The following is a 17,648-nucleotide window of genomic DNA, read 5'->3' as shown; positions in this document are numbered from 1 at the left end:
ATAGTTCATATGGCCCTGAAGTGCATCAGGAATATGCTTACTACTCCTAATTAAATTGATTCCAACAGACAGCTACCTGAAACAATTCCACACACGATCGCAACATAGCTAATTGTTCATTCGTCTACAGGTATCTCTGCCACCGTTGGCGACCATTCTACCGCAAGCGCTTGAGCTCACATTGGCAACCAAGGCAATGACGAGATCATTCAGTCCCATGGTAACTGACTACATATGTGAAAATAAGCTCAATATGATGGCATTATTGCTCATTCAGTAGATCGTGGTGATCAATGGAGCTTCGTCTTTGCCCCTAGGCTCAGGACAGGGCGTTGGTGATCTCAGAGCTGGTGCGTGTTGCGAGTGAAGAGAAAGCTTTGTTGCAGGAGTTCCTCGAGCTGCTTAGCCGGGTCTCTGCACTGCAGGTACTAGCATTGTTACTTATTTCGCAGATCCTAATGCCTTGCACTCATTTTGGTAGCACCAATTATTACCAATGTTATTTTTTGCTTATGCTTTGCGCTTGTTTTGGTAGCATAGGTTCTTACCAATGTTTTCATTGTTGATCCTGCAGGTTGAAGAACAGAGCTTGCGCTGCCATCTAGTGCAGTCGTCATCACTTAGTGCTCCGACGGGGGAATGCGTGCAGGCACTGTGATTGTAGGACCAAATCCAGATGTGCTCTAAACTTTTCTAGTAAAACCAGATAGAATCATAGCCATATATGCTTTAGTGCGTAGAATGTTAAGATCAAACCAAAACGACAAAAGAAATACCATGTGAACATATTGCTGAAGGATGGCCTTGAACTACTAAAACCTTCCTAAATATACCGTGCATGTTTACGAGTTACTATGCCGAGTAGGACACAGTCTAGGAGTAAATAATTTTGACCATCAATATCTATAATAATATATAAATAAAAAAGGATACCTAAGTCTTGAAAGGTAGTTTTTTTTTATCGAACATGAAACATCTGATTTGATACTGATTCAAACCATCATCCTCCACATCATAATATCTTTCCAACATGGTCGATTATCTATATGATCTGATTTTGTTTTGGTTGAATTTATATTTTCTTCAAGTTTACAGCAGCATGTCCATGTTAGCATGTGCTGGATGTCATCTGGCATACCATGTTGTGTTCAACTCGCTTCTTAGTATATGTTGGATGCTCATTAAACAAAACAAGGTAGTCAAACAACAGTAACAACACACATTATCTTATAGGCTTCCATACGGATTCATGGATAAACTGTGAGAGCTTGTCCATCCCTCTCTATATCAGATCCCTTTCCTTGGCGCTCTTCCTTTATCAATATGTGGAGTGGACGTCCATTTGTCCAAAGATTGATTCGCGTTGTGAAATGGCAATGGTCTAGGGGATTCATATAGACAAAACTCGATCTCAAAGTGGGGGAAAAGGACTACGCACTGGTGGATGTGCTACATTGGCATTTAATAATAATCCTGATTCTTACAAATGCAATATAGATATGTATAATTTCTCTAGAGCACACTGATGTCCAAGTATAGATGCACCTTCGGATTAACGAGCAGAGGATTGACGAAATCTAGGTAACATAAAGCAAGAACTATCATCGCATCCAGAGAATTATGTCAGCCACTAGATGAACTTCCAGTGGAGATTCATCCAGCATTAATCGGTGGATTGCACAGATGCAATCAACTAACAGAAGTGCTAACAGATGAATTCTTTAGAATCTTCTTGAAACGTAGGGTACACAGCTTCAAGTGTGGAAAATAGGAACTACCATAGCCAAAAGCTACTTGACAATATAATAGAAGTCCAGAAAACATCAACTGCAATTGCTAAGTAACTAGGCATCACATGACCAAACTAATTTGCGAGCATGACAATTATCTGTTTCATAACAGAGGGGCAGCTTCTGCTTAGATGCTCAAAGCCGTCGCTGGCCACGACTGCTTTCAGATTTGCAGGAGAGCTGAGAAAAGAAGCACACCTTCTTGAGTCCATGGCAGTGGTGTTGCTCGGCTAGGGCCAGGCCAGATGGTTGTGACCGTGCCCACATCAATGTACTCACACAACTTCTGTTCACGTAACAATTTCAGCCTCTCCAAGTTGTACCTGTCCGCAGCTACCAGTAGATGTTGAGACAAAACATCTTCATCCTGCTCTCCTTCTACCTCTTCTTTTGTCGATGTCGGGAATAAGTCTGTGTAAACGAAGTAGAGCAAAGCCTTGAACACCCAAGCCTCCATGTCATCTATGTGCACCACAGCTCCGGTGTCGCTCTCTTTCATCACACCTAAGAGCTCTGCACTGAAGACAGGCGACCGGGCTGCGAGCACGCACCGGTGTGCAGCGAACGTCTGACCGGCGACGTCAAACAACACATCAGCACCCTTCTCGGTCAGTAGGAGAGCACCAACATGCTTGTGCAGGTCAGATGGGGGCACGGAGACAGAGGCCGGAGCGGTGACTTCCGGCGTCTCCTGCATCGTTCGGAATTCATCGGTGACAACCACATAGCACCGAACGGCAAAAGAATCGTCCCGGAGATGCTTCGAACCCTCCAATTCTTCCCTTTGATGAACTTCGATTGGCCCCAACCACAGTGGCTATCGTAGGTGTGCACTCCTTCCAGTGCCAACGCCTGCTCCGTCACGTCGCCGACGAAACGGAACTCGAATTGCGCCTTTACTTCCTCGGTGACGCTTCTGTGGAGATGAAGGTAGAGCGAGATGTAATCTTTGGTCTCCGGGTCGTTGCCATTGGGATAGTAGCGAATGCACCAGCGATGGCCGCCCACGGTGAACGGGAGGGACTTGAGGAACTCGCCTGTGGGGGTCCCCGTGGTGCGGGAGTAGCCATCGATCTTGAGGACGAGGTACCCGCTCGCGGTGTCGGCGACGATGGCCGAGGCGGACCGCGACGGCTCGCCGCCGCCAGCCGTGGAGGTCATAGCACGCCTGATGATCTCTCTCCCCCTCTCTGACCCTCCTCCCCCTCACTAGCCCTATTGGCTTCGCTCTTCGCCGTGGCGCACGAATTCACGGACTTCAGCTCCGCCGCTGGCCGCTGCTTGGTAGGGTTTTGCAAGAACCTCCGCGGAATGGGGAAGACAGGACAGGACGGCGAAGGAGAGAATCACGAGATCGAGTCGCCGCCGCCGCCGGCTTCGTTCGGAAGGCTCCTCGGCATTCCCTTCTGATGGGCTGTCGCAATCATTTGGACTCTTTCTTGCTGGGCCGTCAAAAAATCATTCTAGGTAGAAGGAGCAAGCAGCCCAGTTTCTGTTATTGGGCCGAAAGATGGCATCCGTCGATCAGGCTCGGCCCCCCTCCTTCCTCTTTCCCCTCTCTCTCTCTCCTGTGTCTCTCCCGACTCCAGCGGCTGCGGCGGCTATCTAGAGCCTTCTTGCTCCATCCTTCTGTTCTCCACAGACCACAGGCAACTACGCTGCTCAAAGAATCGAATCATGGAAGGAGGAGGTAGCACCACGCGCTTCTACCGCGGCACCACCACCACTCTCGCCACAAACCCCACTTCTGCTGCGGTATTCCTTTTTCTTTTCCTTCTCTGGCCCCAATCTCCTTGCCGTGGTTGTGTTGCCTCTTTGGTGGAATCTAGGTCGCTGTTTGTTAGTCCTCACAGGAATTATAAATATGCTGTGTTCCTAATCATCTCCTGTTGCTATGTTCTATGGCTCTGGGCCGCTTCTTATTGCATCCCTCTTGGGGATTAAGAAACAGGGAATCGTTTATGATGAATGGAAAGATGCACTGCTTCACCCCTGGTGAAATCTCGTTACTGATTTTTATTATAGAGTGCTATTCACATGCTGTTACTAAGTTGTGTGAGAGAAACTCTTGGTGGTTAAGGTTAAGCTTTTATGTCCTATGGCTGTGGGACTTAATTTTGCATATCCGTAGGGTATTTGGTTGGGGTGTTGGGCTGAATGAATTTCTAAGTACTGCATCAAGTTTTAGCTCAGATGATTGTCCTGTAGCTCACTGATTAAAAGCTGATTTTGCTAGCGAGCAGAATGGGGCACAGAAAGGGGATAGGGAGGCTGCTGTTGATGCTGAGATAGCGCGGGTTAACAAGCTACCAGCCCATAGCTCCTATGCTATACACCGCATGAAGGTGCTAAACAAACTTCGCCATCTGTTGTCTATCAAGGTGAGCGCCTGTACTTTCTGAATGAGATATTTGAATTGTTCCGATCATTTGTGATGTGTGGTCCTCCTGTCTTTTTATCAACTCTATGATGGTAGTATGTGCTGTTGTCCTGCTAATTTGTCCATCTCAGCATAACAAAGTTTGACCTGCAGTTAGATGTGTCCTAGTTTTTTCAAGATTTGACTGCAGGGAAAATGCTGTTAATATGCCTCATCAATTAAGTGATGAGCATCTTTGCTTGTATGTATTTTTGAGAACTGGGAGCATGCTTATATTTTATTTCTCATGATCTAGATTTTAAATAACATATGGTTAAGACTACCATTTCAGAAGAACTAGTCCCAGGACCAAATACAGACCTCAAGTTGTTAGATGTTTTTCTTATGAATGAAAGTGTGTCATACCCAGTTGTGGTTATTGAAATTTATTATAGCTGTGCTAAGTTCTTTCATAGTGGTACATCTTTGTCTTACATACTTGGCTTACTAAAAATGATTGAGAAACCCACTGGCTGTAACAAGAGAATGACCAAAGGTTTTATTGAATTTCCTTTGAGTCTAGTGGCAAACTTATGATACCCTAGTTTAAGTGTGGGGCTTTAGGCCAGTCTCAATGGTAGAGCCTGAGCGGCTCCAAAGGGAGTAGCGGTGGGAGAGGGGCAGCCGGGGCTTGAACCCCCGGCGGCGAGGCGGCGTCGTGGCGGCGAGCGAGCGAACGTGAGGGCGAGTGCAACAGCAACAGCTTCTGTTGTATTGCTTAAGGAATCTGAGTACAATCGTTCTGGCTTATATAGCCTCCTAACCAACCGAATGGCAATCTCCTAACAAACCAATCCTAATCTCTTTAACCAAATATCAAAGTATCCTAACAAACCAAATCTGCTAACTTGGAGCGGAAGAACATGGCGCTGTGCCTAGGTGTCGCCCTGGTGCCGCTTGTCATGCCGCCGGAAGGTGATACCGGTCATAACACTCAGTGCATAGTTTCATGGCACAGTTAACAAGACTGAGAACTTGGTAATTGTGCCTGGTGGGTTTCATGGTGATGAAACTCCTCTCACATATGATGAAACTCCCTCTCCTCTCTCCTCATAATGACCTTGCCACGTCGGCAAAATTGCTGATGTGGCATGCTATTTAATGGTCATGAAACTCCTGATGAAACCTCCATTGAGACTGGCCTTAGCATACGCTGTCCTGATTAGCCTTGTTTAGGTTAGTAAGGATAGGGCTGAAACTAAAATAGGTTTGGTGTCAGAGTGTTCCGCAATCAGAATGTATCACCTATGTTGGGAAAAAACCGCACAGGTTAGAAGGTTTGGTTGCTGATTTGGGACTGCAGGAGCTGAGAGGAGAGGCTTAGTTTTTGAGCTGCTCTTGCTGGTGGCTTTTGCCTCTTATTTATAGCTGAAGGATACACTACAAACCAACAATAGTGGCTTACTTCCTTAGTCAAAGACTTGACTTGAGTAGACTTGACTTACTTGCACAGTAAGACAAAGACTTGACTCAAGCTTGCAGCCTAAGGAAACTTACTATCTAAGAAACTAGCTGCCTATACTAATACTAGTAGATAAGCAAAACACAAGGATTACTGCCAACAACCTAAACCAGTTGAGGGCGGAGGTGACTAGAAGCATCATATGCTATTTGTAGTCTACTTACTTCTGTTTTCTGTTTAAGACTACAAAACAGAACATCAAACCTTTTGTGGTTGTGGCTGTTGTCTATAATCATGCTAGGAATGTTACATCAACTATTTATCCAGAGTTAGGAGAAAGTTCTACTGTTGAATACCATGGCAGCATGATCACATTGACCAAATGTATTCCATGAGGTACCAATTTTGTAGTGCAGCGAGAAGGCATAGTTCCAATTTTCATCAGAATCTTGTAGTTTCAGCGTATACAGTCAGATAGATTTTGTGAGGAAAAAATCTGGCTGCCTTATTTGTACCAACATTAATAGATTATGGTTTCTCTTGAGCATTTATTATTATTGAACTGTTTATGAATCTTTGACAAGACCGGATCTTCTTTGCTTGTCTCGTTAAAATTCAAAACTGTGACAACCACTCCCACGTTCTCCTTTGTGCCGCAAAAATTAAGATAATTATAACCAAAACTAATTTTACTGAACAACTAGAATGCTAGATGTTATCATAACCAAATAGAATCTGCTTCTCTAAGTTCTGTCATCCAAATCGACACTCCAAGTTCTGGAATGAGATAGTGTTGTGCCTGTATTTTGATTGTTTATCAAGTTTATTTGAAATTCTCCTTTTCATCTTTACATTCTTCATTGCAGAGGACCACATCTCAAGATGAGGAGCTCGAACTTCTTTTTGCAACCCTTTCAATCTGAAGTGTATTCCTGATAAGTCAATATTTTAACCCTACTAGGTAACTTAAATTTGATGATATTTTGTTTTTGCATTTCACCAGTTCTGCATGTGGGTACATATTTGATTCAATGTAGACTGTTGCTCTCACTTTTATGTTTCACTAGATCTAAAATTATTATTAAATTGTTATCAATGAAAAATACTTAACTTTGAGTGGTTATAGTTGAATAACATCATTTGACTTGCAGGTGAGTGCACTGTGCCCGCTGTTCCGTTGTTTACACCTACAGCATATTTCCAATAATTTTCGAGTCCAAGGAGATCCCTTTGATTCCTGTAACAGAAGTTGTGGGGAACCTTGCTTGAGGGTGTGGCGTGCTATGTTCCTCTTGACCAGGACGATATGGAATGGTGAAACTATATAATGTGCAAATGCTCAGTTGTATTCAAAATGGATGGTTGTAACCATAACTGAGGTTGCTCTTATTGATTAGTATAACTTTGCTAAATAACTATGGTATCGGTTGTTGCCTTATTGGATTCGATGTTCATTTTTCATTCGGAAAGGCCTGGATTTGATTTTCTGGTAGCAGAACGTGCGCCCATAGTAAGGATTATTCGTTCTTGTTGTAATTGAAGTACCAGGAACAGAATTTCGAGTGAGAAGCTCATGTGCATGATATCACAATTAGGTAGGCGAATTCTGAGTGAAATTCAAAGTGTGATGCATTTCTCACATTAGCTCTAACTTAAATCCTTCCACACATTTGTATATGTAGTGATTTTGCTCTGTTGCGGCGTCTTAATTTGGGCAAGTCAAACAAAAGGTGCCTTTCGCAGTTGAAACCTGAATGGGTCTTGCCTTGGTACTTGTTACTTTGTACGCGGTTTGGGAGGAGGGGAAAAAGAAGTTCTATTGTAAGCTCTATGCTGTTGGCTAAGGTTCCGTTTGGATACACAGTGCTAAAATTTAGCATTGCACTTTTAGCACACTTTTAGTACTTGAGCATCCAAACATGTGTGCTAAAAGTGTTGTGCACCCAAATATGTGTGCTAAAAGTGTTGTGCTAAACTTTAGCACCCCATTTTCTTTAGCACACCTAAGGGGTGCTAAACTTTGCTAAACCTGCTAAAAGTGATCCCTTATGCACTTTATTCCACCGTTGCCCCCCTCCCTCTCTCCTCCGCTGCCCCTCTTCTCCCTTCCGCATCTCATCCGCCCGTAGGTCCTCCCGCCGGCCATCCCTGCCCACGGTCCGCCCTTCGGAGGTGGCGGCGGCGGGCCACCCCTGGGCGGTGGGGGTGGAGGTGGAGATGGACCCTGGGCGGTGGCGGTGGAGTTCACGGCGAGGGAGCCAGGATCCTCACGGAGTCCACGTGTGCGTTGGCGCTCGTCCCACCCTTCGCGAAGGAGAGGAGCGTCGGCACCATGGAATCGAGGTCCACGGCGACGGCGGACGCGACGGACGCCCGCTTCCCTTTCTCCAGTGCGATCTTGGCCACGAGCGAGCGCACGGCCTTCTCCGCAGCCGCCAGCTCCCCGTCCGCGGCCGCGAGCTGCGACAGCACCTGCTCGGGTGATGGCGAAGGCGGTAGCGTGGCCGCGTGCAGGTGGATGAGGCGGCGCAGGAGCAGGTTCGGGATGAGGTCCATCAACGCTAGCGGCAGCCGCGCGGCGGGGCAGGTGCGGTGGCCGGAATCGAGCCACCGCTGCATGGAGGCGCGGTCGTACGTGGCGCCGGTGGGGAGGCTGACCGGCGACCGCATCACCTCCAGCGAGATCGGGCAACGGAATGTGGCCGGCATGGGCGGCGCCGCGGCCACATGAGCGGCTCAGGCGGCCGGATCCGACACCTTGACAGCTGTGTCCATGGCGAGCGATGAGAGCTGTTGGGTGGGACGTGGGAGGTGAGAGAGAGAGTGGCAAGCGCGGCCAAGAGAGTAGCGCAGGGAAAGGGTATGCTTCGAGGAGGGAAGGAGGGGCATTATTGTCATTTGGCACCAAAGATGCTAAAGTTTAGCACACCATCCAAATAACCTAATGTGCTAAAATTTAGCCCTCCATTTGAGGGTGCTAAACTTTAGCACTGTGCATCCAAACGGGTCATAATTTGAACATCATATATGTAAAGTTGTAAACCTAGTGTGTGGTTTATTAGCAATTAATATAAGAAAGTTTGCAGCTAGCTAGCTGGTCAGAAGAACTCAAGAAAGTATACATGGAAGCAGTTAGCTAATCGGTAACCTTGTCAATGTACTTTTCCTTTGCTTGCCCTACCCTACGCCCCTACGGATATCTAGGTAATGCCCGTTGGAAGTTGGGGCGGATGCCTTGAACCACCACTTCCAGGGAATTTCCCAAATGAGCAACCAGCTGACAAAGTTGAATAACCTAGGAGGCGTCTGGTTCCTTTACTTATTTTTAAGCAAGTATCACATCAATGTTTAGACACTAATTAGGGGTATTAAACGTAGACTATTTACAAAACCCATTACATAAGTGGAGGCTAAACAGCGAGACGAATCTATTAAGCCTAATTAATCCATCATTAGCAAATGTTTACTGTAGCAACACATTGTCAAATCATGGACTAATTAGGCTTAATAGATTTGTCTCGCCGTTTAGCCTCCACTTATGTAATCGGTTTTGTAAATAATCTACGTTTAATACACCTAATTAGTATCTAAACATTCGATGTGACGGGTGCTTATTTTTAAGCAAAGGAACCAATCCAGGCCCTATTCACACTCTCAAGTCTTGACCTTTCAGGAGCCCGTCTCTTTCGTAGCTAGAAGCCTAGAACTGGAATATGGGCATCATCATCAACGAAGCCGGCAGACAGCGTCTGTTTGCGATGTCCAATTCAAGTTTTGCAACTCCGGTTTCTATAAGGGGTCGATCGCTGTGCTGAATTCTTCAATCTACGTGATCGATCAGTTCTGCTGTTAAGATCCACATGGCAATTACAGACAAGCAGCTGATTATCCTGTAAGTCAGAGCCTACCAACTCTGACCTGCCCGTCGGATCGGAGGTTTTCCAGGCAGTTTCTCTGTTTCATATTTTTTTCTTCAAGTGGCCGAAGGTTCTGTAGTTTAGTTAAAAAAAACTTCTTTTTTAAAGGTGAAAACGAATTAGTAGCAACAAGAAAATAAATCATCGGCTATTTAGTAACTAGTTCATCAAGGAAGCACGGCTAATAAATTATTCAAAAATTTATAATTATTCTATATACTTTTTCATCCACACTCATACATTTTTCACTTTGCGTCGCAACATCATACACTGTGTTTAACATGAAAATCAATATTTTTCATCGCTTCCTCCCATACATATACAAATGGTCGATACGGTGATATCATGCATATATATCTTAACTTACTATTTATATATTAACAGTGACAAAAATAGGTAAATTAGAATTAGATACTGGTTTACTTTTGAAAATTTCTAAATAATGTACATGGAGATAATAAAATTAAGATTTAGGTGTTTAATTTAAGCTATTTTTAATAACAATACACGTGGGTAATTTATATACAAATTTACAAGGGAGTTTTAAGTTATTTTTTATAATGACATGTATGGCTAATTTAGATGAAGATTATGGGCTATTTTAGATTATTTTTATAACGGTAGAGATGTGTAATTTGGATATAGGTTTTGGAGTTTACTTTAGAATATGTTCATAATGGACGATAGTGGTGGGTAATGTTTTAGAAAACATAATAGACCAATGTCTATTGATTATTAGGGTCTATAGGATTTTTTAACTTTTTTGAGAATTTCTATGATTTAGTTTTTTCCTAGAGCGTCTAATGAAATGACGCGGAGTCTCTAATTGAAAAACAAAATAGGGCACATAACTAACAATCAAAATACCTTGAGCTATCATTTGTTAAAAATTCTAATACAATTCATATATAGATATATATACTTGTTGTCTTCATCAGATTGTGATGAAATTTAGTTAGTAATTACTCTATAACATTTTCATCTGCATTTATAATATTTTTTCTACTTTGCATCGTAGGTATACGCTTGAATTTGTTTAATGAATCCTAAATTTGAGCTATATTGTTAATATAGAAATTTCTCTATATATTTATACCTTAATTATTATATTCTATATCAACATTTATTATTTTTCTATACCAATAGTGTAAGAAATAGACAACTTAGAATCATATATTGGTATACCTAGGGTACATTTTTCATGAAGCTGATTTGGATTCAAATTTAGGGTCACCTTGTATTATTTTTAATAATGGCATATGTGGGTTAGTTAGATGCAAATTTAGAGAATTATTTTAAATTTTTTTAATGGCATAGGTGGGTAATTTAGATGAAGATTAGGGATTACTTTAATTTAGTTTATATAATGGCAAAAGTTGGTAATTTAGATATAGATTTAGGGAGTTACTTTAAACTATTCTTATAATGGCAGAGGTGGAAAGTTTTTTAAAAGTATAATAGATTAAATGGCTATGATGATTTGAGTCTACCGAATTGATATGATTTGCTTTTTAAGAGAATTTTTAAAATTTCTCTCTATTTTTAGAGTGTCCATGTAGAATCTTAGGTGGCTTCATGTAGAGAATTTAGGAAGTGAGTCTAGCTCAACTGGTTAGGGTGAGAAATATGGTTGTGCACTCTAACCACCTAGGTTTGAGTCCCATCTAGCTCGAATTTGGGTACCTATTTCTTCTTCTTAATGAAAAAATCGCATAGATTTTTTTCATGTAGAGAATTCAAAAGGAGAATCCAATATGTAATAGGAAGATAATCTTCAAGAACTATTAAAAAGCTCTTGGTTGTTTAAGAACATGTTAAGAAGTTTCTCTATTTTATTTTTCTACAAATTTGATTAAACTTGATTTAAAACAAATCTAATGTGATATGTAAAACAGAGGGAGTATTCGTGATCAAGGAAGACCATCATCGAGCTAACTCCAATCAGTCAACGCTCGGGTCAAATGGGCCCCACATGGAGCTGAATTCAGAACAAAATCGGTATATTCATCACTACTTCACTAGGACGGGAAATGTAACCGTAAATTCCACGCACACCATGGCCGCCGCTCTTCTCCTCCTCCTAGCTCTCTTCTCCGCTCACCACCCAGGGCGCAGCCACGCCTTCAACCTCATGAACTACGTCTGCAACAACAGGACCTCCTACGGCATCAACTCCACCTACCAATCCAACGTCGTCTCCCTGCTCGGATCCCTCGCCACCAACGCGTCCAGCTCCACCGTCGGCTTCGCCACCGAGACGCTCGGCGCCGCCCCCGACCAGGTGTGGGGCCTCGCGCTCTGCCGCGGCGACGTCAATGCCACCAGCTGCGCGTCCTGCCTCTCGCTCGCCCCGAACATCACCTTCGGCTTCTGCAGGGGCGTCAGGGACGCGTCCATCTACTACGATCGCTGCCTCCTCAGGTACTCGGACACGGACTTCCTCGCCGACCCGGACGCCGCCGCCGCCGCCGCCGCGCCGGTACCGTTCGGTGTCAACAAGGACATCAACATCACCTCTAACCCCGGCCAGTACGTCGGGCTCGCCGCCGACCTGATCGGCGCCCTCGCCGGCTGGGCGGCGCACAACTCCACGAGGAGGTACGCCGCCGGGGTGATCACCTCCGGCGAAGGGTTCGCCACGACGAACCGCGACCTGGTGTACAGCATCTACGGGCTGGTGCAGTGCACGCCGGACCTGGCGCCGGGGACGTGCCAGGGGTGCCTCGGCAGGCTCAGGGACAATATGCCCCGCTTGTTCAACGGCACGTCCGGCGCGCAGTTCTTCGCGGTGTGGTGTAACCTCAGGTACGAGGTGTACCCCTTCTACGACGGCAGCCTGGTGGTCAACCTTGTCGCGCCGCCGCCGCCAGCTCCGGCAAGCCAGAACAGTACGCTCTATTATGCCTGCCTAATTTTGATTTGAGAAACGAGATTAGGTTCAGAGCTCACAGCAATATCTTGATATATCCACAACAATATAATGTTCCAATTTAAGTTCAGACTGATGAATAGCTTTTCTGCACGTAACTGCAGCAAACAGGACAAAGGGTTCAGGGAACGCAGCAACAGTGATGGCCATTGTCCTTGGAGTCCTGGTTGTTGTCCTTGCGTCCGCGTTTATCATCTACATCTGGAGAAAAGGACAAGCAAAACAATGTGAGTTCTGCAAACAAATCTTTAATTGATTTGAAGTAGAAAGAGTGATGTTCTGCACTTCTGCTGCCGTCAGAACATATAGCTTCAGTATTTTAAGTGGCGCAAAGGAAGGGTTCTGGAAAAAATTAGCAACAAGCATGTCCAATTGTCTATGCAGATGCCAAGGAAGATGAGGATGCCGGGTCTCTCCTCTTTGACCTGACAACATTAAGGAGGGCGACGGCAAATTTTGCTAAAGAGAATAAGCTCGGGCATGGAGGCTTTGGCGCTGTATACAAGGTCGTACAATGGCTAAAGACATTGAAACTACACGCAGTATAACTTTGTACCTATTGTATTACTATAAGATCCAGCTGCAAATCTTACCTATTTTCAGGGGTTCTTGCCTGATGGACGGGAGATAGCTGTGAAAAGGCTGGATAAAGCTTCAGCACAAGGCCTAAAGGAGCTCAGAAACGAGCTTCTACTCGTTGCCAAGCTTCGTCACATCAATCTTGCAAAGCTCCTCGGCGTTTGCTTGAAGGGACAGGAGAAGCTACTGGTATACGAGTACCTGCCTAATCGAAGCCTGGACACCTTCCTTTTTGGTACAAACTGCAATCCATCTCTTTTAACAAAAGGATAACAAACAAACACTGAAGAAACAAACTGCAATCCACACTAATTTATGATTGCTTTGCACTTAATTTGCAGCACCTGCAGCAGAGTCAAATCTATTGTTAGACTGGGAGACAAGGTACCGTATAATATATGGGGTAGCGCGAGGTCTGCTGTACCTTCACGAGGACTCGCAGATCAAGATCATACACCGCGATCTGAAGGCCAGCAACGTCCTGCTAGACGCTGACATGAACCCAAAGATCTCGGACTTTGGCCTCGCAAGGCTTTTCAATGGTGACAAGACGACTACGGTCACGAGCCAAGTTGTTGGAACACTGTAAGATGTTGTTCATCTGTGTTCTTCATCACACAGCATTCCGTGATCTGAACTTCATTGTTCTCTTGTCTGCCAGAGGATACATGGCGCCCGAGTACGCAGTCCTGGGGCACCTGTCGGTGAAGTTGGACGTTTACAGCTTTGGAGTACTTGTCCTGGAGGTCGTTACGGGAAGGCGAAACACCGACACATGCTTTGAATCAGAACTTGAAGAACCTGGCAATCTGCTGAGCTACGTGAGCTTCCTAGCTCCTAATCTTTTGTTTTATGAAGTGCGATGAGCCGATGAGATCATGTTGTCCACTCACCAATAAAAATGCATGCATTGTGATCTTATTACTAGGTATGGGATCACTGGTTGAAGAGAACACCACTGGAGACGATGGATCCCTCGTTGGACTGCCAAGCCCCGGAGAGCGAGGTGCTCAAGTGCATCCATCTCGGGCTCCTCTGCGTGCAGGAGAACCCGGCAGACAGGCCCACCATGCTGGACATACTCATGATGCTCCACGGCCAAGAGGCAAGCTTTGCGGCACCCTCGAAGCCGGCGTTCACCTTTGCATATAGCGAGATGATGAACTCTGAAGAGCGGGATAATGTGTCTGGAGGCTCGGGTAACCAAAGGGCAGCAGCTGCCGCTGCTGTGTTCTCTGTGAATGGGATGTCTGTATCAGAGTTCCAGCCTAGATAGATAATAGATACATGGACAATTTGTAAAGCTAATCTAGACGAAATTTTGTACAAGACCAAATAAGAATAGTTTGTAATAAGTCGCTACCAAGTACAAAACCTGACAACTGTGACCAAGATGGACGTGGATTTTCTTGTTGGAATATGATCTCTGATTAATCACAAAGTATTAATTAAATTTAATCCGGGATTAATTAGAGATAAATCACGAGATAATGATCATCTAAAATATCTCAGTTTATTGCTATAGTCGGCGCAATCCTAACTTCTTGAGAAGGTACGGCCCTACCCCTACGGTGCTATAAATATTAGAGGGACTCCTAATCGCAATTAATGAGTTAATGATGTGATTAGCCACCCAAAACAGGATCTGTTCTTCCACAAGAATATATCTAATCTGACTGCTAAGGGCACTGAAAGGGGTAGAAGCTCGTACCCACGTTCAGGCCACGGATCATCAAATTGGGAGTCTTTACTCTTGATTTGGTGGTCAGATTCTTCGCTGCTACTTCTACATCGGCATCTACATCAACTTTAGAGGCAAATCATGGAGGTTCAAGGCTCTGGTTAGTCTAATCTAAATATTCCGCACTAATTAAGATTAGTGATCATGATTAGGCTAAGCTAATATCCTGTTTAAGTTAATGATAGATTAAGTTAATCCTAACACTTCTTCGTTCTGTTTTATTTTCTACACGGGTTGTTTTGAAGCAAGCATTGGTACTAAAGATTGCACTGCCGCAATTGTGGATAGATTGGCCAAAAAGTATGTTGACGTTAATTCACGGCGCGTCACGATGCATCACACACTTAGCACCTCGTGTGCACTCACCGGTCAGCGTGGTAGTAGATCCGTGTAATGCTCACCCGGAATCCCCATCAAGGCGTGCACACCAAAGGGTTTTGAGGTGAGAGAAGAACAACAGTTAGGATTTGAAAAAAGTTAGGGTAGAAAGAAAACGAGAAGATAATAAAGAAAGATATACTTGTATCTCCTCGTTGATTTATTTCCTTAGGGTAAATACATTGATGTTATCTAATAGGTGGTGTCATGCAGTGACACGTAATTTTGAGACGACTTAATAAACAATATGTACAATGTGTTGTCTTTTTAAATTATCTCATAGTAATTCTATTTTCTTAATTTGTGCATAGAAAAAAAGAAATATTATGAGTTGTATGGCAACCACAACTCGTACAATGGTGGGGTAGTCGTCTCATACTCCTAAATCCTATGAGGCAGTTGTTTCGCGAAACAGCAACTTCTTTCTCTCTCCTCACCCTCTCTCCTCCACATCAGAAAAATTTTATGCGGTACTGCATGAGATGACCTATAAAACTGCTAAGTGTAGCAATCTACCTGCTGTTACGTACCTTCGCATAAGCTGGTCTTCAATTGGACCACGGCTGAGTAATTCTGACGCATATAATATCCTGCAGCGTATGAAATATATATGCTCGGCGGGAAATGGAGCACACGGCAGGACCTGACTGTTGGCGACCAAAGTATAGGGACGACTCGAGATAGTGGCCACTGGCCAAGGCGCGTCTCGCATGTGCAACAAAACGGTAGCAATTGCGCTCTCGTACGTGTTCCTGGGGTCGGGCGGGGTCAACGTCAATGGAGCAAGCTGCTACAGTGACTATCCCTCCAACTCCAAGCAAACCTTGTTCGTGTGTCATCATTTTACACCTTTGTGATCTGGAGGATCATTGTTGGGTCGGCTGATCTCATTATGACGACCTTAAAGTTCTATAGTTTATTCCGATCTTACCTAGGATCTTCTGGTAACCTTAAACAACAGCCCACCTCGAGGAGAGAGATTTCGAGAAGGAAAGAGTGAGATTAAGTTCAAAACGTAAGTGAACAACTGCGATGCGTATACGCTTGCAACGGATAACAATGATGCTCAAGTTTTGCCTATCTTGTTCGTCCTCCCTGCAGCTGCTTAATATGCGATGCTTTCAGATTTCGATGACGAGAAACCGTGTGATGCGCATGCAGAGCTTAGGTAGCCGCTCAAATAATTCTGCGCTAAACACCATACTCAATCAAGCACTTAATCATCCGGCCACATTAATCATCTCAGAGCCGAATTAAATAAACCCAGTGACTAATCCAGCTATAAACAAGCTAAATATATTGCACCATCATTAGCCAAATTACTCAAAATTCGGCCAATTAGGCCAGTCAATGCGAATTTAATGAGCACTAAATTTTTTGCCACATCAGCAAAATTACTGACTTGGCAAGGTCATTATGAGGGGAGTTTCATCAGGAGAGGGAGGAGTTTCATCCCCATGACACTCAACTGGTACAGTTACCAAATTTCTCAGTCTTGGTAACCGTGCAACAAAATTGTGCAGTGAGACTGGCCTTAAACCCATCATCATGTTTAAGTGACTGAGGATGTTGAATTTGATCATCAACAGTGGCATAAATGGCTGATCCTTCTCCAACAATATGATATTTTAGATAATGGATAACATCCGGCCTCTATATCGACATTTGGATATATATAGCCAAAAAATTACAAGAGTTTTTAGATTCCAATTCTCACAACTGAGGAACACAACAAACAAGAGAAATACCAAAGGCTAAGAATGAAAACTAGAAATACTAAGTTTCAAACTTCTTCTACGTCCTTGCTTCAAACTTGCTTTGTTCTCATGCAGCAACAAATCTTCACATCACTTATCTACTTAGAAACTCTTGATGTTAGAGACGTCCTGCAGTAAAATGCTCGACTGATGCTTGTCGATCCATGTCTTGTAGGAACCGAACTGAGTCGATCTTGATCATGGCCTCAAGAATCCTCACAACACACCTGCTGAGAAGACACGTAACGGGCCTAGAGTATCGATGATAGCAATCTAGCCTGATCTTCCAAGACGACACCTCCAGCGAGGGAACGACACAAAAGGTGTAGCCGTCGTCCAGCCACATAGTCAGGGTTTTCACCTAGGAAGCTCGCTCGGCAAAGAGAAAGAGGGGGCAAAAGATTGATGCCTCCAAGGAGGTAATGCGGCGCCCGAAGGCGTCACCATCATCGACCTGCAAGCAGGTAGAGGCTTTCACCTTAGCCCCATTCCCCTGAGCACAGCCCAGAATGACGTGCCGTTGAAACTCATCGTATCTGCGAGGACATGCCTCCCCAGCGCACGAAGGTGGAGCCGTATAGGGTATAGCACTGACCGGTGACCGCACCTGCCAATGCGCTCCCCTCGCAGCCACGCCGGCCAAGCCGTCCGGTCCCACCTAGGGATGCGGTGGCTACCACTGATGGAGGACAGCCCTAGGGTCCGCGGGATGCTCAGATCCGGATCCGGAGGCAAT

The 17,648-nt window shown here is 44.6% G+C and overlaps 2 protein-coding genes and 1 pseudogene across 4 annotated transcripts; 2 read left to right on the top strand and 1 right to left on the bottom strand.

The window, feature by feature from the left end:
• Positions 1–1,686: 1,686 nt before the first annotated feature.
• On the bottom strand, positions 1,687–2,962 carry LOC117840643 (BTB/POZ and MATH domain-containing protein 1-like; annotated as a pseudogene).
• Positions 2,963–3,359: 397 nt separating this feature from the next.
• On the top strand, positions 3,360–7,049 carry LOC117840856 (uncharacterized). Of its 3 annotated transcripts, none has more exons than XM_034721393.2 (4): positions 3,360–3,545; positions 4,034–4,171; positions 6,478–6,572; positions 6,763–7,049. In XM_034721393.2, the coding sequence occupies exons 1-3, from the start codon at positions 3,468–3,470 to the stop codon at positions 6,532–6,534; spliced, it is 273 nt and encodes a 90-aa protein (XP_034577284.1). In that variant the 5' UTR covers positions 3,360–3,467; the 3' UTR covers positions 6,535–6,572; positions 6,763–7,049. The 3 variants fall into 3 exon arrangements, with proteins under 3 accessions (XP_034577284.1, XP_072147045.1, XP_072147044.1); XM_072290944.1 differs by lacking the exon at positions 3,360–3,545 and adding an exon at positions 3,572–3,785 and having other exon boundaries at positions 4,027–4,171; positions 6,858–7,049; XM_072290943.1 differs by lacking the exon at positions 3,360–3,545 and adding an exon at positions 3,579–3,785 and having other exon boundaries at positions 4,027–4,171.
• Positions 7,050–11,564: 4,515 nt separating this feature from the next.
• On the top strand, positions 11,565–14,478 carry LOC117840855 (cysteine-rich receptor-like protein kinase 6). The gene is made up of 7 exons (XM_034721392.2): positions 11,565–12,416; positions 12,562–12,684; positions 12,842–12,963; positions 13,061–13,271; positions 13,378–13,621; positions 13,698–13,857; positions 13,965–14,478. The coding sequence occupies exons 1-7, from the start codon at positions 11,585–11,587 to the stop codon at positions 14,310–14,312; spliced, it is 2,040 nt and encodes a 679-aa protein (XP_034577283.1). The 5' UTR covers positions 11,565–11,584; the 3' UTR covers positions 14,313–14,478.
• The last annotated feature ends 3,170 nt before the right edge of the window (positions 14,479–17,648 follow it).

This window comes from Setaria viridis, chromosome 9 (genome assembly GCF_005286985.2).
Source record: "Setaria viridis chromosome 9, Setaria_viridis_v4.0, whole genome shotgun sequence".
NCBI classification, from domain to species: Eukaryota; Viridiplantae; Streptophyta; class Magnoliopsida; order Poales; family Poaceae; genus Setaria; species Setaria viridis.
Note: the sequence above shows the minus strand (reverse complement) of the source record. Positions and strands in the feature narration are given on the sequence as shown.

Bases quoted from the DNA above. Each gene is read 5' to 3' on its own strand.
- LOC117840856 (XM_072290944.1), top strand. From the start codon at position 3,685: ATGTTCTATGGCTCTGGGCCGCTTCTTATTGCATCCCTCTTGGGGATT. The intron at 3,786-4,026 runs GTGAAATCTCGT...TGATTTTGCTAG, and splicing joins GATGCACTGCTTCACCCCTG to CGAGCAGAATGGGGCACAGA. The intron at 4,172-6,477 runs GTGAGCGCCTGT...TCTTCATTGCAG, and splicing joins GCCATCTGTTGTCTATCAAG to AGGACCACATCTCAAGATGA.
- LOC117840855 (XM_034721392.2), top strand. From the start codon at position 11,585: ATGGCCGCCGCTCTTCTCCTCCTCCTAGCTCTCTTCTCCGCTCACCAC. The intron at 13,272-13,377 runs GTACAAACTGCA...CTTAATTTGCAG, and splicing joins CCTGGACACCTTCCTTTTTG to CACCTGCAGCAGAGTCAAAT. The intron at 13,622-13,697 runs GTAAGATGTTGT...CTTGTCTGCCAG, and splicing joins AGCCAAGTTGTTGGAACACT to AGGATACATGGCGCCCGAGT.